Here is a 20396-nt window from a genome sequence, read left to right as displayed (position 1 = left end):
AATTTATTAATAGAATTTAAAAATCCCACAATCAACCAACAAATAAAAATAATCGGACAATATAGAAAGGCTGTATGGACCACGAATGGTCCACAGACAACTTATTTTTGTGTACTAACATTCTTGCACTTTCGAGTACAAGATGAAACAGTTCAGACCTTCAGTACCTGTGTGAAGATGCTAAGTGGAAAGCAGAGGACCGTAAAGGCAGAAGTAAAAATGGGTCCTCTGTGAGTTGAAGCTGTTAGTGAAAGTAATGATATCTTTGCATTTATGGGTTAGCAGTAAAATTTCTCTTTGTAGAGGGGTAATTCAAGCTCATGCATTATTTAAGTGTGCTATCAATGGGACATGTTTTCATATGCTTTACATTTGAGCCAACATAAAAGCCAAAAATCATCTTAATACTCAGGGCAATCCTTCCTTTCTTTGTCTCTTTGCCAGCTTGTTAAGTGTCTAAAATGAAATTGGTAATATTCAAAGCAGTTGTGGACTCAGCATCTGTAGTCAGATGTTAAATGTAAATTACAGCATCATCTTTAAAATGAACTTGTGAAATAACATTTGCTCCATGTTTAAATGAGTTGAATTTTCAAATTACAAATTTGCTTCCTTACGAGGCTGTTATCAGAAGGCATAGAAGAATCATTGTCTCGCTTTCATTTCTGATTATAAAGCAATAAGTTTGTTTTGGAAGTTACTAATTTGTATGTAATTGAGATGGATGGAGGCTCTAGTTAATCTTGTTTACATTCAAATGTATTCTTGGATGTTTTATCAAACCTAAAAAAAGACAGATTGCACAGAATCTGAATTAAAATATCCAAGTTTTAACATGATTCCTATTTAAAATAAAAAAGAAACAAAACACAACAAAGTAACTGTCGTCACTTTGCCCATAATTTGTATTACAAAGTCAATTTGTGTGTCTAGTCGATAAAATTGTGCGTTTATCTCAAATCTTTGCCAGACTAAACAAGGCAATTTTAAGACAGGCGGTAGCATTCTTAATGGTGTTAGCTAAAGCATTCATGCTACTTGAACAACTAGTTCTCTCTTTTTTACCTAAATTTTATCTAGCAATTCATTCTGGTATGATGCAGAATTCATTTGGCATGATCTATGAAATGTGAGCAGTGTGTGTTTAGAGATTGGTGTTTTAGTGGTGATGAGTACCTTCCACTCATTAATGGTCATCATTAGCCTTAGCAGCTCCCAGCATTTAAAGATGAAGATTTTTTTTTATGTTATCCTTGAGTTTTTCTTCACTTCTTTCTTGATACTGTTAGGCATTGCTGGCAAGTACACTTTTATCATTGCTCCATTTTGCCTCAGGGTGAATGAAACTATGACTTTGTACATTGGAGTTATGCCAAAATGAAAACAAAAATTTGAGAAATCTGTGCTATTCTTGTTTAGGTGAAAGGGACAGAGTGAAACCTCCAACAAAATACGTCTGCTTGCATTGCTATAATGGAATATTTTATTTACTGCTCTTCCAACATAAGATTTTTTTAAAAAGCTGTGTGTGATATAATCCATCTACGGGCATGGTATAATTTGCCCAACTGGAAACAGGACTGGTGACTTAGAGTGCAGCTGTGAGGTTATATTAAATAGAAGCCAGTGTTTTTCTGCAAAATCTAAAATGGGATTCTTCTAAGCTGTGTAACAGCAGAGAGATGATTTGTCATACTCGCTTCTCCCCATAATCTTTACATATGAACAAAGAAATGGTTTTCCTGTGGCCGTTTAATGGTTCAAGGGTTGATGCTTCGGGCTGGTGAGCTCCACTGATAGACAAGTTCTTAAGTTGTGACCTTGACGCTCTGAATAAATGTAGCACTCACTAAATAAGTGTAAGGTCATCCCTCAGCTGTCAAGTTTAGGTTTTAGGTATGCATATTTATATCCTAGTTCTGAAAACGACTGCTGATTTCCTTGTGAAGTGGGAAGGGTCTCTCCACTTAGAGCTCATCTTGAGACTGGAATCTTTAGGAGGATCACTCTGTCTCTGTAAACAGCAAAATATATTTCAGGAAAATTTTGCCTGTTGATTAATTATCTAGTTTTGTGAAAAAGTGTCATTACAGCTGGATGTTTGTTAAGTAGTTGAAATAACACTCTATTAATTGAGTATTTAATATATGTTTACTTTGTTTGCATACTCTCTGTCTCACTAAAATAGCTGGGGGAGGGAATTTACTTGTGTGTGAATGTAAGTGTCCCATATACATCTGCATGTTTTTGAAATAAAACTAATTTGGAAAAAAAGTTTTTAAAGCAAAGGTCACTAACAGAAGGTAAATTGTTTTACTGCTAATTTTTGCTTCAGGCACTAGGATGACATGCTTTTTTCAGTTTTATACTGAGGTCTCAAGAGATACTGTATTTGTTAAATTGTTATTAATTAAAAATGAGAGAGCAATTTGGTAGGCTTAGACTTGATTAGATTCTCCAGGAAAGCTTAGATAGCTCTAATGTGGAGAGAGGAATCTAAAGCTGCTTTGTATTCCTTCTGCACTCAATAGCATAGCAACTTTCCTATGAAATTTCTATTTTTTTAATATTTTGAGACTATCAGGGGTTGTTTGAATATGAGTATTCAATCTGAGTATTTAAATTGTGTGCAGAGCATGCCACTTTATTGGAAGTCAGCAAGAGGTGATGATTTGATGAAGAGTCTGACAGTCTCTGAGATTACAGTGGGAGAATCATTTGAGGGAGCGTTGGATAATCTGTGCAGGGCTTCCTGTTTGCAGCTTCTATAATGGAGTCCTGTGTTCTAGTGTTCCCTGTGATTTTATTGAAAGTGTGCAGTGCCTTCCAAAAAGGCCTGACGGTGAGAGATTGTGCATTTCCTGACAACCATGACAAAACAATTCCAGCTGTTCTTGAGAGGCACCGAGTGCTGGGCCGAAAATTGCTATTTTGTGCATCTTTAGGGTTTAAATGTGATGATATTTATTTGGCAGTGTTGTTTAACTGGTTCTTGTTAAATAGCTGTTACCACAACGTGCAGTTTCAGTAATGCTGTTTTTGTTTGTAATCTTCTAAGGTTGTGCTGGTGAGATGGAATGAACCATTCCAGAAATTAGCAACCTGCGATGCAGATGGAGGAATATTTGTTTGGATACAATATGAAGGCAGATGGTCTGTGGAGCTTGTCAACGATCGTGGGGCACAGGTTGGTATGCATGTTTTCTCTGCAGTCAAGAGTAATCCGGTCCTGAGAGGCCAAATGAAGGGGACAAGGAATGTTACTTTATACTTTTCAAAAAGTACAGAAGAAAATGCAACATTTCTTTATTGAAAGGAGTGTGCAAGAATTGTCACAAAGGCACTTGGCAAGCACAGTGGTTTCTCCAGTAGCCATGACATTAGAGCTTCAGCTGGGCTAATAGTTGGTCTGTCTTGTTCTATGTACTGCTGCCTTTTATTAAAACAGGAAAAAAATCCTACATGGCCCATATATCTATTTTCTTGTCTTTGATATGTTAAGGTGAGTGACTTTACATGGAGCCATGATGGGACTCAGGCACTTATCTCCTACAGAGATGGATTTGTGCTGGTCGGTTCAGTCAGCGGACAAAGACACTGGTCTTCAGAAATAAACTTGGAGAGTCAGATCACCTGTGGCATATGGACTCCAGATGACCAACAGGTAATGAAAAAGGGGCATTTAGGGGTGTTAGCTGGGTAACATTGATATGCTATAGAATATAACTCTTTAAAAGTTGCCAAATAAAATGGTCACTTGGTAAGATCAGTTTCCATAAAAACTGCTGCTCCCACTGATAATGAAAATCTAATTAATCTTGTTCTTATTAGGTGAATATGATAGTGTACCAAGTTCCCTATCATCACTTTTCACCCTGATTCACACACAGTCTTATTTAGAGGTAGTTGTTTGAGACAGGAATCTGTTAATTGTACCCTTAATTTGTTGCTATCTTATAAATGCATTTGAGCAGAGATACAGCCTGGACTATTAAACATTTGACCGGTCATTTCTGTTTAGACTTGTCCAGTCTGCACTTGCAGCAAGAGCAGTTCGAGCAGCAGATATGGTTGTGTCTTGCATTCACATAAGCAAATGTATGTAACTGAGTGTTGAAGAGATGTCTCAACCTTATGCAAATAAAATTTAAAAGAATAATTTTTGCTGAGCTTTGAAAAAGCCAGTTAAAAAAAAAAACCAACTTCTTTACCATTTTTCTAAAGGATTATATGATTGTAGACACAGCACCATTTACAGCATGACTGGAGCTGGGGTGCTGGTTTCATTTGCAGGATTTACACTGGTCCCTTGCCTTTCACTGATGAGCTGACTGGAGTGGTGTTTCCTTCCATCCACATGCTTACTGTCACTGTGGTTTTGTATGTGTGTATAATTCAGTGCTGAAGGAAATGATGGGTGTAGAATATTGCAAAGAGAAACCCTGTTAGGGTCACAGCTGGACTGTTTTCCTTCCTTCCTTTTACACTGCCATGGAAAAATGTTGGTTCAAGACTCAAGGTACCACTGAATTTAGAATACTGTAAATTCATCCAAGGTAGAGTTATTTTGGGAATTGCTAGTGGAATATAATAGCACTAATAATGTACATTTCTGCAGCAGTATCTAATAATTTTAGTGTACTCTGCAAAGAATAATGAATTAATTATTGCAACACTGCTTTTTAAAGCCAGGGAGTCTGCCTGCCTCTTTTTGAATCTAAGGAAATGTAAATCTTGACAATAAATAATTTACTTGAGATCAAGAGGAAGAGACAAGCAGCAGAAGTAGGAGGGGAAGCTAAGATCTAATAGCTCTCAGTCCTATGTTTTAAACATGAGGCTACCCCACTTGCGTGATGCTCAGTTGTTGCTACCGTATTTGGAAATATCTTCACTTGAGTGTTTAATTTGGAGTGGCTGACTGCCTTTAATTCAGTTTAGCCAATATGTTTGTACTCCAATCTGGATGCTCCATAAGTGGTTATTCCAGGAAACAAACACTCGTTCAGCGTCCAGATAAATGCTTTCGAACATAATGGCCAATTCCAGCTATGTGAAAATGACTTTCTCAACTTACAGACTCTGCTGCTGACAAACTCACTGAAATAGAGACCCAAACCAGCCATGAGCTTGATGTTGCTCTGCACAGTTCTCCCTAACTATGTGGTTTGCAGGGGTTTGCATGTTAAGTGGTGATGGATCTTTGTACTATTCTCTGGAGCTGATGGAAAGAAGCGAGCTTCTAAAATATATTTAGAGGTACTTGCCTCTGGAGGCACGAGCAAACATGAATCAAAGAGGTGCTGGGTGAGAGACTGTGCTCAGTTCAAACTAAAAATAGCAAATGGGGAGGAAGGACGTTGCATACATTACACGTAAATAAGTGTTTATGAAAATGGTTACCCTTACTAGCTTATTGTCTTACCTCAATTTTCTCCTGATTGGTATATGTGCAAATGAGAACAGAATACTATTCTAGTCTAGAGTAGCTTCAGCATCTTCCCTATTGCTTAATGTACTCTGTTTGTTTCAGTGACTGAAAGATAAATGTTGACGTTTAAATTTAGATTTTTCTATCGTTCGTTTTGTTACCCCTCTGGCACCATGAAGGTTGCTATTGAAAGTATTCCTGGAAAGTATTACACTCCATGGTCCCATGACCTTTAACACGATTACCTTTAAAATTTACATTTCCAGGGGGATTGTATTGTTCAGTATCAATTTTCTATTGTCCTGATAGAAATTTGCTCAGTATAGTCTGTCTGTTTGCCTCACTCTTCAGTTCTCTTAACTTTCTCCTTCACTCCATTCTGCATGCATCCTCCTGGTTTCTCCTGTCTCCACCATCTTTTCTCCTGTATATTCAGCACCAGTAGGCTGTCACCTCTGTCACTCCTTGCTACGGGCAGCTCTGCAAGAGAGGGGTAATTTCCTACCACTACCTTTCTGCTGTAGACAAGGAAAGGTTGGAGCTGCAATAATGTCACCATCATCTTGTTTGACAATGTGTGCGGCCTCTGGATTTGTGTCCTTACTGTGCTTGAAGTAAAGCGCCTTTGAGGTAGTGCCTAATGTGTAGAGATGGGATGACACCCAGAGAGGTGGCCAGGGTGGACGACAGTCTGCTGAAATTGAGCATATAATTCTATCTTTTAACTGATTTGGTACATACTCTGCCCTGATTAAGTTATCGGCTGGTTTTATTAATACTAGCCAAAATTGTTCTGCATTTTCTTTTAGGAAAAGAATGTTATCGTTTTTCTTGTGGTTCAGTTGTTTTTCAGGTTTTTTGAGCTCTCCTTGTTTGTTGGGGACAAACGTGTTTTGAGTCACATGGTTGACTGCAGTGCTTTTTCTCAACATCATCTCTCTCAGATGAACTTCTCATGAAGGTCATTGGCAGATTTCTGCTATAGTTCACACCCAGATCTTGAGTATGGACTTTGAGCTGTGGATTTCTTCATCTAATTCAATACATAGGCCTTTTGAATGTGATCCTGCATGTTTATTTTAGAGGAGTATAAGTCAGTTTTCTCACTTCACTGTGTGTCTGTAGGCCCACTTGTTCAGGCATTTCCTCCTCCTATACCCAATAACCAGAGTGCACGTCTGACCAAGCCAGAGCCCCATTGGGCTCCTGGGAATGTACAAATGGAAGATTTTATAAGACCTGGCTGTCTGTCTCTCAGGCAGAGTGCCAATAGTGCCATGCTTATGTTAGACTTGGATGGATGGGATTACTCGGGAGTGGTGCCTTCCTTGCAGTTTTTAGATTTTTTTTTTTTAAGGGCTATGAGAGGCTGTAGGAGTCATGTGGAGTATTTTTCTGGTGAGCAGGCTCACCTATGATCATGTAGGGATGAAAAGTGTATTTGAAATGAAAAATAAATTTGAAATATCAGACTATGCTGTATCCTGTCTTGAGACAATTCTGCAGCATTGTCCCATGCTTCTTTTCAAAGAGGGATGTACATACCAAGCAGATTGAGTATTTCATAAGTGAGAAAAGCTTTACTTTTGTCTAACCAAAAGGTTTATTTATAATTATAGAAGCAATGTCAATAAGTAATCGAGGATTTTTTAAACCCACAGATCATACAAAACATCTTTCCAGTGCTTTGTCTCCCTTCCTGTGTGTTTGCTGAGCTTGCAGTGACATTTTTCTATCAACTTCCACTGCCCTCAGGCCCCTCTTTCCCTCTTCTTCTCCCTACATTTTGCCCATGAAAGAGGTTATCTTTCTTTATGATGGAGAAGGATATTGTTAGAGAACTGGTTGAGAACTGTAGAGGGTCTGATTATCCCTTTTTTTCTAGCAATATAGTGTGTAACTCCTTGAACTTCCCTGGGGTTGTTTCTGTTGCTGTTTCTGTGTGTGATAAGGGAAATCACTCTCCAATAGAGGAAGCCCTCAATGAAAATGAATTAATATATTTTAATTCCTGGATATCCCAGGAGGTGCTAGTAACCTATATTTGTTCCCTGTATCTCTGCTAGTACAAATTATTAGACTTTCCTGACAGCCAAAGTGCCCATTTCTCGTTTTCCCCCTCCCCTTTTCCTGTTGTAAGCTTTTGTTTGTGGAAATTCAGGGGCTGGAGAGGATTCTGTTTGGCTAGGACATGACAGGTTTAAGTATATGTACAGGTATATGCGAACTTTGACAGCATGCTTCCTTCTATTTGCTTTGAAAACAAGTATATAACCAGGTAGGCTAATTTGGTTTGCATCCTGCTGGATACAACATTAAATGTTGTACGTGGTCCCATTGCGATGCAACATGCCCAGGTACTAAAGATGTGTAAATACAGGCCCCAAGGTTCAGCCTCATCTGTGCCTAATCAGACAAAATTATGCTCTTGGTGAAACAGAAAAGCAGATACCCTGTGCACTGAAGGGTCTTATAATGCACTGGAAGAAAACAGTGAGAGCAGCAGCAGCAGACAATTTGCATTGTATCAAACACAATGCAGGAGCTCTGTATGTTGTTTTTTCAGAAGTCTCTTGAAGCTTGCACTAGTTGTGCAGGGAGGCAGTTTCTAAGCTGTTACTCACTCCTGCTCCCAGCACTTGCCATCCTATTCCCATGGCAACCACAGAGACGCTTCAGCATCCTTTTTCCGTGACAAGCAGGAGGCAGGGGCGGGCTCCAGCTCCTTCCTCTGCCTGCAGTGCATCAGGGTGGAGCCCGGGGCCCAGAGCCCAGCTCCACGTGAAGAAGGGGATGCGTGCTGTTCCTGGGCCCAGCAGGGGAGCTGGATGGGATCCCTGTGCTGGCACAGCACGTGTGCCATACATGTCCCTGAATAGGATCAGCACTGTGCTGTACCCAGCAGCTGCCGTGTGGTAGCCACAGCTCTCAAGGGAAGGAGGAGCTGATGAACAAGAAGTGCTGTCAAATGGTTACCGGTGGCATCAGGTGTTTCATGGGCTTCCCTCTCAGAGTTCTTGGGTTTGGTATGGCTGTAGTCCTTGGCAGGGATTTTTCCTGATAAATCCCCTTCAGTACAGTCTGCTTTTGGATCCCCAGTTTTCATCAGTGAGCTATGATTTGCAGTTGCTACTGCCTTTCCAGGGAAATGGTGTTCTGAACAGCTCCTAAGCTGAAAGTAAGGATAGTAGCCTTATCTCGCTTCCAGAACACAACTTAAAACCATAGAATTGATAAGCGTTTGAAAATGTTGCATCTGTTTAGGCCCTGCTGTTGCCTTCTCACCTACATCTGCATTTGCCTGTGGCTCTGAAATGAGATGTTTGTGCTCCCATTCATCCTCCTGTTTTGGTTTTATTCAGGTGCTGTAGCAGTTGTTTAATTTGGGCAGTCCTTGCTGTTATGGTAGTCACACTGGTCAAGTTTAATTATTCTCAGGCATCTGGATGTGTTGGAAAAAAATCTTGAAGATGGCCTTCTAATGAGTTGACAGAACGATGAAAGGGAGCTACAAAGGGGCAACTGGGGCAGTATGGGGAAAGGTGGCTATTTACCATAATTATTATGAATGAAGAGAAGGAAGGACAAAATGAAAAAGGTTACAGTCTGTAAAATTTGAAAATGTGAGCAATTATTTTGGTCTTTATTAGAATAATTCTGGTTCCTATTAAGAATTTACAGGTTCACATAAAGGAGCCTTAAAAATGCCAGGGAATAATTATATTTTTGTGTCTTAACATACAAAACTGCATTATTTTCTCCCAGGAATTCTTTATGTACAGACTACCAAATAATGGTTACAATGACTAGGGTTGCTCAAAATTGCATTGTAAGATACAGTTGTTGAGGAAGATCTGAAAGCTTTATTTTCATTGATGGATGAATTACTCAGATTACTGGGAAAAATGGCTGGAGGCTTTTATAGCATTGGAGACGTGTCATTAATTAACTAGGCAGTTTATTCAAGCCACAAGGACTGCAGACAATGGTTAAATTGCATATAACCATTTTAACATCGCATGCTGCATAATTGAGCAACAGCATTAAAATGCAGAAAGAGGACAGGGGAAGGAGACTTCCGTTGTCTTTCAAGATAAATCCATTTGTTATATAAAACAAATAGATAAAACCCATCACAGCTTAACTGTCTAATATTTTGGTCTGTTTTTAGAAGCATTTCAAACCTTTGTGGCAAACCTGCTATTAAAATTAATGGTTTCTGCTTACTTGTGCTAAGGGGTCTGTAAATATTTGCTAAGCTATTTCAGCCTTTTGTAAACAAAATATTGTGGGGGGGTTATATAAACTTAAAATGTTTAAATATTTTTGCAGAGACTTTGTATTCTTTTTTTATATATTTATATATGCTGGAAGTCAGTAACATTTTGTTTTTGCTCTTTGTTTGGAGAACTTGATTTTTATGATGGTACATAATAGTGACAGATTTTGTGGGAAAAGTAATGTGAATTTTAAGTGCTATTTTGCCTTTCTTTCTCCCATCTCCTTTTGTTACCTTGTTTTCAAGCTATATTGTGCTGCTATTTCCTAAATAATAGATATCTTTTTTTTTTCCTCCCCTCTTTTTCTGCTATCAGTGTATAGTTGTATTGGCATTATTTTCCCTTTGCCTTTTTGTCTCAAGTGGGATTTTATGCATCATTCTGCTGAGAATACAGCTTCCAAAAAGAAGGAAGGAGAAAACTTAGCTTGGTGCACTGTGTCATTTCTTGGTTGTGCTTTTCTTTTTTCACTAGCAATGCACAGCTACACTGCAGATTTTTGTGCTCAGATGAGGACTTTTTAGGCTTTGCCTTGAGTTTTCGGGTTAGGCAACAAGGATGTTCTCCCTGGAACCTCTAAGCCTCATCCAGGAGCTGTGGCATCTATCTGTGGTTTTATTCCAGACAAATTTTTTCTGCCAGAAAGCCTAGTCTGTACTGCACAGTTACTGAGCGGGTAATTGGAGGAACAGAGCAATAAGGTGATACTTCAATGTGCTTTCTTCTTCCCACTCGCTTCATCTGTGCCTTGCCTAATCTATCCCTGGATGCTCTTCATCCAGCCTGCAGAGGCAAGGCACTGAGAGAGCTAACGAGATGCTGCCATTTGTTCTAGTCATGAGAGCTGTAACATGGGGGTTGTTTATGGGCTGACGGCATCGTGGCTCGTTTTCTCAGTAGCTCCTGCAGTGCTTCTGTCGAGGCTGTTTCAGATCAGTCTTGCACAGAAATTTTTCTCCTAATGACTCTGTCTGAAAGGAGTAATACAACTGTTTTAACGTTTTGCCTGTCCTTGTAGACAGAGTATTTGATGTTTGTTAGTGCAAAAAGCAAATGCCTGAATGAATTTCTACATCCCTTTGGAAGCGCAGTGTACTAGGATGTACAGATCAGCCTCAACGGTGTACCTTGTAGCTCTTTCCCTATGACTCTCAGGTTGCAATATTGCTATTTTAGTTGACTGGAATCTGAAGTTTAAATGCTGCACATTCCACCATGTCTTCTCCTCCCTCAGGAAAGAAGGATGTTGATGGCAGTGACAAGGCAGAGATGGAGGGAGAGACGAAAACTTGTGCTATTCAGTCAATGTGTCCACTTAGCATTTTTATAACTGGTGCTGTTTTACATTTTTGAAGCATCAATGTTTGAGTCAGCAAAGTAAAGATGAGTGCAAATAGAAACAAGACCAGTCTCTGTGTGGGAGGTGTCAGGAAGAAAGAAGTCGTTTGCCTCTCCTCTCACCTTGCTGGCAATTCTACAGAAAGATTTTGCTTATATAGCCTGAAGTCTTCAGTTCTCTGAGACAGGGAGTGTTTACTTGAACTTGTGGTTTTGAAAAGCTCTGTGCTATGCTTCAGCCCTGGGGCAAATAGTAAGAGTGAGGTTTTGCAGTGCACCTCTGCAAGGGAGCAGCATGCACTTACGCTGTGTTTCAGGCAGTCTGGGGAAAAAAATGAACCTTCTGCAGGAAGGTGCTCTCTAAGGAGAAGTCATTTGTAGGGTAGAAAAATTGCTTTGTTTGTTCAGATTTTGAACTGGTCAGGAGAGGGCACGTGAGTGGAAGTGTAATTCTTACTGAGGGAAAACTCTCCAAACTGTGTGAAGGTTTTACAGCATTTATCAGGAAGAGTCCATTATTCCACTGCCAAAACCACTTGGCTGAGAATGCTTTGGCCCCAGGATCCTTTTGGTTCATCTAGAGCTTTGTGGTCTTTTCAGTTCAAAAGAAATGTAGCTGCCAGTGTGATTGATTTGAACTTTATCATCACTGGTACTTAATCCATCAATTTTTTGGAAGTTTAGTGAGAAGACTAGGAGCCAAATGGAGTCTTGAACTTGGGTCAGATGTCTTCAAGCCTGTGAATAGTCTGAAACCATGGTGCAGAAAACAGGGATTAGAGTGATTGAATCTCGAGGAGGATATTTGTGGATTTCTGCACTAGGTTTTGTCTGGGAAAGTAAGGCCAAGTTTCATAGTAAATGGCAGAGGAAAGGTGATATTTTGGGAAAGTGATATCACATAGTCTTTCCATTGATTTGACAAAAAGAGATAGTATACCAAAGGAAAGTGGGAACAATATCTCTTTATTCTCCAAAACCTTTCCCATCAATGTTTCATCCTGCATGGGTTCAACTTGAGCTCTCTGTTCTTTGTCCAGGAGCCAGTTTCTTGTCAGCGTTCAGATGTTGAGGGATTGTTGGCAAACTGAAAAGGAATTAATCCTTCCTTGCTTTTTAAGAGAATAGTCATTCTTCTTCAGTGCCTCCTTCAGTAACAGTTTATTACTCAGCCTGACTCCATGTTGACTCAGTTACACTTGACCTCACCCATTCCACGTATTTCCTGACCACGCTGAGTTACTGCTCTCTGCCAGCACCAAAGACCTAGAAGGAGAGAGCAGAAATTGAGCTAACTAACTTCCATTAGTGTATAGCTTAACCCAGGGGCTTCTTGATTCTATGTTATGAAAATCAAAACAGCAAGGACATTGCTTCTAAACTGCTTTGTATTGCATTTTCACTGGTTGAGAGTGCTGTCCTTGTTTCTAAGTAATACTATTTTCAATTAGGAAGAAAAACAAACCACAAAACCCCAGCAGAAACTTTCAGACTTCTAAAGCTCTGAATAAGATTTTAGCTTCAGCAGTCAACATATCTTTCAGGAAATAACTAAAACCTGATTTGGGAATAATGCAGGAGACTGCCAAGTGTATCAGTTCACTTCTTTTCCTGATTGAGTGGTTGTTGGTAAAACTAATTGCATTTTCCCACCAGATGTTGTTTTAGTTGCTGTGTATAATTGCATATTTGTGAAGAATGTGTGTTTTCAGAGACAGACTTTTCTGGCAGTTTTGTGGGGAATAAGAAAACAAACTGCTTGAAGAATATTCCAGAGTACTTCTACTATGGGAGTTCAGTGGTTCAGGCTTGGAGTCCTGTCCAGGTTAATCGCCACAGAAGATGTTCTGTAGAAGGTGTTCAGCTGTTGGCCTTTTATTCCTTTTGCATGCTGCTTCAAATGTGATTTTTTCACATTTTAAGTAAACTGAGGCATATCATACAGTGAACACTATATAGGAGGGCAACTCTTCACTTAAAAATCTAATTGCTATAGGATGCTTTCTTGAAAAATGTTTTGAGAATCAAGAAGGAATATAGAAAATAGAAACGTGTGCCTGGAATACTCAAGTCAGAATTAGTCCATGTATAATTACAAGAATGTATAATAATAGATCTTTCTGTAATTTGCCAGAATACAGCATCTTTGCCTGGACAATTGCCTCTGTCCTGACATATCCAGAGTAGTTAATAGCTTAAGATCCTGGTTTTAAGACTACTTGTATTTTTGACTCCTGAAGTGGCATGCAAGACTGTATCTCATTTACAGATATTCAGCTACATTATACTATTTTAGAGAGAAATACAGTCAGTGCAGTTTGAATCCCCAGTTTTTAGTATTTCAGTATTTATTAAATGGATTTGTCACCAAGATCTCTGATGGATTTACTTTGTCTTCTCATTTGATGGCTTTGTAATAGTTATGTAGATCCTATGGACTGTGTAAAAGAGAGAATGAACAAGCTTAAAAATAGATAACAAAGCCAGTGTTGCTTTTGAAAGTATCAGTGGCCTCAAATGAGAATTTCACTGCTATATGTATGTTTATATATACAGTTAGCTGAACAATCCTGGGCTGTACCAGCCATGTGTGGGGCTAGTAACTCCTCATGTTTGAAGGAACCAGAGAGTCTTCTAAGATTTTTGGACATAAAGGCAGTCAATAAAAATCTAGTGCTTTCCCCCTGAGCTTGTATGTGATTTTTAGTGATGTCTCTTTTTGTGTCAGTTCAAGAAATTGTTTTACAGTGGCTGAATTTTTAATGGAAATAAAAAGTATTCATCAGGAGATTAGCTGTCTCCTTCACTCTGCTTTTCTTTATTTCTCTCTGTATTTTGAGGTAAAAAGACAGAAAGCCAGAAATATGACACTGAGAAAAAAACAAACTTTCACTTTTTAATGTATCCTAAGAGGAGTTTGCTGCACTGTCTCCTGCCTTGTGATGGAGAAACAGTAAAGAATAAAAGCCCAAGCAATGCAAAATGCTAATACTACATCAAAATGGACTGCAGAATTCTGTAGTTAAGCCTTGGTAAGACTGACATTCTTTTGTTAGGCTAATGAATGAAAATAATTAAAGGCAATAATTTTCCCTGTACTTCCTCTGTTACTAAGCCTACCTGCATAAATAGAAAGTTGATCCATGATTCTGTATATTTATCCCTTTATAGTTCAGTTAATTTTGAATCTGCAAAATAAATTTATCTCTATTACTATGATGGCAGTATGGTGACAACTGTGAAGGCTGTTCCTATCATAAGTACTAACGTTTGTCCAGGTGGCTAAATCAGAGCAAACAGAACTAACTCAGCTTCCTTAAACTGCTCAGCACCTTCTGACAGTGCAAACAGTTGACCTTATTAGCATTTTTCTGCAAAGTGTAGTTTCTGAGGTGCCTAGTTCTTCCTGTGGGGGCAGATGGGGGAGGAGATGGAAGAAGAAAGCATAAAGACAGGTCTAAATTTTGGGAAAGTGAAGGTCAGTGAAGCAAAACATAGAATGAGGCAGCTGTGAGTGCAGAGCTGTGCAGGGCAAGTTGCTAAGTGGCAGCATTGATGCAGACTGGTGTGATGGCACCAAGGTTTCAGCAGGACTGTGTGCCACACACACACACAAAGGCAGAGAGTAAAGCAAAATACTGAAAGGACAAGGTTTGCCAAGTGAGTAGGAAGAGGAATCCTTCAAACTTTGGAAGTACAACCCTGGAGAGTGTTAAAAACCAAAAGCTGCTACCTGTCCTGTGGGAGAAGGAAGATCTGTAACTTGAGAAATTGCTCAGTGGAGTTACTGACAGCTTAGCCACATCTTAGGGAAGATTAGAGCACTTAAGATTTCATGACAGATTACATTAATTTTCAGAATGTTTCAGTGTATCCAGGAATTTAGATGCAATCTGTTCATGCACCTTGCAAAGTCCTACAAGGTGAGTTCTGTCTGAATGCGAAAATTTAGGGTTTTAAGAATCAGATTGTACTAGGATGGAGTTTGCTAGGTTCATTCTCAATGCTGTTTTAATTAATGGAGTCTATGAGTTGTTTTGCATTTGTGAGTTGTCAGATGCATGTTCTTTGTAAAAAGTCAGAGAGAATCTGTTAAAAACCTTGAGCCAGCAGGACTAAAACAGACACATGTTCCTTTTTTAGCATTCCAGTACCACAATACTGGAATATCTCACTATAGAAGTGCTACCCTAAAGTAGCCTCCAATGGCTTTATATTTCTTCCAGCAGCTATAGCAAATCCAGCTTCTAATGCTTCAACTTCAGCTTCGGTCAGAGGTTTGGTTGTTTCCCTGACACAGAATGACAGCCCCTGTTCTGAGAATGTATTGATTAGATTTCCTGGGAGTTTTGTTTAACCAGCAACATTAGAAACCTTCAGTGTTAGTACTAAATGTCATGAAGAGAGGCATCTTGTTTTATCAATATCTTTCTTTAACAGTATTGACTGTTCAGTTTGTACAACCAAAACCTGGGATTGGAAATAAGTCTGCCTTCTATTCCTCATATGTATTCCAATTATCATAAAGCTTGAGCATTCTTACTGTTGATGAGTTCACTTTACTTACATTAAACCAAATTAAATAGCAACAAAATGTGTTATGTGCAAAAAAAGCACCACTGTTAGAAAATACAAAACAGTGGGCTTCCTGAGCTGGACCTTCAGTGTACCAGGTCTTTGGTCACTCCATTGTGGCTTTATGGATCTCTGTGCTGCCAAACCACTTCCTTCTGGTCCTGTGTCTGGTCCAGAGCATTGCAGCATCACAGCAGATCTTACAGGAACTGTGGAGTTCAGCACAATGCATCCGTATGTAACAAAGCCACCCAACTCACCCAAGCTGTTCCTCTTGAGCTGAATTTTTAGCTTCTTGGCTGTTGTAATATTCATGTCTTCATAAGAGGAATGCTTCAGAGCAAAATAACCCATCTTCTGCTTACCATATGTCTTGTAGAAATTGGTGGATTTCAGACTGTTAGTTGAAGTGTCATTGATGTATTGGGCATTTAAGGGGGTTGCAATCTTGAATGCTAAGTTTCATGGATGATAGTTCAAAAATCTTTAGTTGAAAAACCTATTAATTTACCGAAACTAGGTTGTGAAACTCATCTCAAGTTAGCACATAGACTAAAGAGGTCAGCACATTCCAGAGAAGGGCATTTTTCAGGTATTCAGATTTGTTATAGCAGATAGGAATCACCCCAAGCTTCAGTTTCATGGAGAACTAAGACACTTGTGTTTCAGAACTGAACCCACCTTTCAACTCTTGGTACACTTAGAAAACTGTGTGTGCTATCCCAGTGCTGTTGATCACAGTTTCTCCTTCAAAGCACACAACATCTGGGCACTACAGGAACCCTCCATCTGGGTGACTTTTAATCAGCTACAGCTTCACTGTAGTGTAGGCTTTGTTATGTTTAATATTTTGTAAAGACATACTGTATTTATGTTGTGGTACTGACTCACATCCAGAATGTATGGGATGATTTCAGGTATTTGGTTATCAGATTTTCCATATTCTGAAAATGCAATTCTGCGAGTGGTAATACATGAAAGATCAGTTGTAATAATAAGCAGTATGAAAGGAGAGGAGCTGAGTCAAGAGAAGAACAGAACAAGGGGCCAGAGAACCACTTCAAAATAAGTACTTGGGGTTTTTTTTTTTTAATTACTCTTATTATCAGTTAGCTTTTGTGTTCAAGAGTTAACAAACCACTGTAACTTGTTCCCTTTCTCCAGCATTCTGTCTGACCTCCTGGATCTGCAAACACACACACACAAAAAAGTATCTAAAATGTAACTTCTTAATTTCTCTGTTAGATCCTTTAGGGATATCCTGTGGCTCAACCTTTTGTCTGAAGGTCAAGAGAGTTTTATTCATCTGACATAAGTAGCTTGAGTGTGGCATTTATAACCTGAGTAATGTTATGGATGATAACACCATTAGACATTTTTACAGCTTCAGCAGGAGTTCAGCCAGCAGGACTATCAGGCTGATAAATGCTTTCATCTTAAAGGTTGTATTGCTACAATAACCCTGAAACTTAAAGGTGCTCCTTGAAACCTACAGCCTGGCTGAAGAGATGAAGTGTGCCCTCTAATATTTCTAGGTTGCTAAAGAGCTCTCCCAAGTTCCAGTGCAAGAATTAAGATGCTGGCATGCAGCTGTTCTGAATTGGAAATTACTGAGTACTTCATAATTTTAAATTACTTGAGGGCAGTGCTACTCAAAAGAATTAGCTTTAGATTGAGATGAGACTGAACTGTTGAGTGATGAGTCCAAAGATTTTATTCCTACCCAATTATAAAATGTTTCTGCACGGTTTTAGGAGGCAGACTCTTCTACCGCTATTTTCAGAAACGATAGAGGTTCATCACTTCTGTTAAATGTTATAGAACTTTTAGGAGACTAGTTCAAAACTAATTTATAGTAGACTGTAGGGAGTGGTGTGAGAAGCTAACAGTGACAACTGGTAGGATTTTGTCTTTGAAAGTGAATAGTGAAGGTGGCTGTGCACTGTATCATTCATGTGAAAACAGTGGAAATAATGAACAGCGTGAATGGAGATGTGATGATACAAGTAGAAGAAGAGTATCATAAGGGAAAAAATACAAAAATATTTGTAACATGTAGTGATTACCATTAAGGCAGCCAGATACTGATTTTTTCAATATTTTTGATAATGGGAAACAACTTCATTGTTTTTCTTAAGATTTTAATGATGTTATGGAAAGTTCTGTTAAATTGCCATTCTAGTTTACAACCTTCATTATGCTGATCATAAAAAGAATTCTGGTTTGGTGGAGGGTTGTTTTGGGTTTTTTTAGTAAGACTTAAGAAGCCACACTTCCTTTTTGAAACTTTCAAAAGTGCAATAATGACAATTGCTTCCTTGGGGACTAGTATTGTATAAGTCTGATACAATACAATGTTGAATGCTGACACAGCCTCTCAGTGGGAAGATAGGAAAGAAGACCTCTGACAGCAGAGGTCACTGAGGGTGATTGCAGGATTTGAGCAACTGTACATGGACATCCTAAGTAGGCTATGATTCTTCAGCTTAGGAAAGAGATAACTAGGGAATTAGATAATAGAGGTCTATAAAATTGTGACCAATGTTAAGAATGTAAGTAGGGAACAATTATTCGTGTTTCTTTCAGTGTAAAGAGCTAAAGGTTGCCAGATAAAATGATCAGTTATCAGAGAAAAGGGATTGGGTTTTTTTGTTGAAAGCTCCAGGAGTGTGCAGGGAAGATGCCTGCTCAGTGCATCCTGTTCTTTTACTCTTCACCAAACACTTGATCACTCTTAAAGATGAGATGCAAGGCTAGGTGAATTTCTGATCTAGGCATATAATTGTTAGAACCTTAAATTTACAAGTACTAGAAATAGATGTTAGACAGAAGAGCAAGTGTAAGATTTGACCTTCATTTTAGCTTCATTTTTAATGCTGGCTAGTTTTCAAGTTGATGGGTGCTTTTAAACTTGCTTTAAAGTGTATTTGCCTCATACAGAATTATGTGATAGCAGCAACAGCCTTGGCTAATGCATTTATTGCTTTAGGATTTATTAGTTCTTATTTCCTGATTTTTTTTCCTAAAATTCATCAAATATACAGGATCTTAACTTTCTTGAATGCTCAAGAAGAATTTATTAAAAAAGAAATTGCAGGTTCCAGTCAGTCTGACTTCAGTCTGTGTGATTGGCTGTGGAGCTGTTTAAGGGCAAGAAAAAGCTTGGATTACCCATTTTGTTTTTTGTTTTTGAAATGGTGGGTGGTCTTCTCATCCTGGATGTGCAGCACATTGCCTTCCCCTTGGCCCATGATAATCTACTTCAGGTGACTGATCATACTGCTTTTGTCTTTTTTTTTTTTTTTTTTGAAGGTATTCTCCCATCTTCTTTAGCTCATCAACTGAATAACTTGTCCTTCTCTATTCAGCTTTCTATTTCTCATAAGCCATTTGAAATCTCTGCTAGGAGCTCACTTTTGTCAGCTGTGTCTTTTGATATTGTTATGACTGATGCACACCTCCATTTCTGCCACCAGGTTTCGGAGTTTTTGTATTATCCAAGAATACTAAAGAATCTGTGGTAGCCTTTCTGTCAGCTCACTTTAATTGTGGTAATGATCAAGTTCAAATAAAGTGTAATGTCTCATATTAAAGTGAATGAAATGTATTCACCAAGAAACATTACTTGCTTACAGATTTTACAAACTTACCTGTAGACTCTGCTGCTTTAACTTTATTCTTTATGTTCATTTTTAATTGCAGTGTCCTATTCTGGCACCTTTTCACATCCATGACTGCTTTGCTGTTGATTAATTTCCAGTGTAGCTAGTTAATGACAAGATCCATTTGAAGGAGGACCCCATGGCTGACATTTGGTGGGACTGAGGGCTGTTGTGTTATTTTCAGGTACTGTTTGGCACTGCTGATGGGCAGGTTATTGTCATGGACTGCCATGGCCGAATGCTGGCCCACGTGCTCCTTCATGAGTCAGATGGCATCCTCAACATGTCCTGGAACTACCCCAGCTTCCTGGTGGAGGACAGCAGCGAGAGCGACACGGACTCTGACGACTATTCCCCACCACAGGGTAGGGTTATGTGCACATCCTTCTGTCTCAGCTTTGCACGTGCTCATGAAGACATCTCGAATGCCAGGGCACTGTCATGCCCTACAAAACCACAGTTTCAAGCTCTCGTGGAGCAGAGAGCTGGTGTGGGAGGGTGGGTTAGTTCCCAGCTCTGCCACCAGCCTTGCTGCAGTTCATACCTCATCTGTGCTGCTCTGCCTCCTTCTGCACAAATGAGAGTACCACACAAAGCTCTGTAAGTTTTCAGTGAGGGTGAATGAATAACAGTGGACAGGGACATATCAGGTTTCACTGATAAGCAGATTGCAGTGGTTTGTGTGTATGGAGATAGTCAGAGTGCAGCTACAGAAATTAATGCACTATTATATAGATTCATCTAAAAAGACAGCAGTACTAGACATGGAGTTAAGTACTGTGTATTTAGTTTTCTCTCTGTTTCATAGGATTCTGTAATGCTCATCGTTACAGTCCCATCCTTCCTAATCCCGACATAAAGAGTTCCATAAATACCACAGAAGGCTAAGAAATGAAGATATTTCTGCAATTACACGGGGTGGAAGCAGAGTGACTGGAGCTGGCTGGAGTTATTAATTCATGTGCTTCAGAGCACATTGCCAGTTTTGAGAGTCAGGAATAAATCCTTCCCTCTCCTTAAGTCTCAATGCAACTAGTTTGGTGAAATATTTTGGTTTTAAAGTCTTTGGTAATCATCACTTGAGAAGACTTATGAGGCCTAGGTGTCCAC

General features: G+C 39.1%; 1 protein-coding gene across 5 annotated transcripts in view; it reads left to right on the top strand.

Annotated features, from left to right (window-relative positions):
- TULP4 (TUB like protein 4) overlaps window positions 1-20396 on the top strand; it is a 147023-nt gene that overhangs the window by 94137 nt on the left and 32490 nt on the right. For all 5 annotated transcript variants that reach the window (XM_083856579.1, XM_083856576.1, XM_083856577.1 and 2 more), the window contains 3 exons: window positions 3059-3187; window positions 3503-3664; window positions 19471-19651. In XM_083856579.1, the coding sequence (XP_083712705.1) occupies window positions 3059-3187; window positions 3503-3664; window positions 19471-19651 (472 nt within the window). The remainder of the gene's footprint in view (window positions 1-3058; window positions 3188-3502; window positions 3665-19470; window positions 19652-20396) is intronic.

This window comes from Zosterops lateralis, assembly GCF_965231275.1.
Source record: "Zosterops lateralis genome assembly, chromosome: 3".
NCBI lineage: Eukaryota > Metazoa > Chordata > Aves > Passeriformes > Zosteropidae > Zosterops > Zosterops lateralis.
The sequence above is the reverse complement of the archived record's forward strand: the minus strand, read 5'-3'. Positions and strand labels throughout refer to the sequence as shown.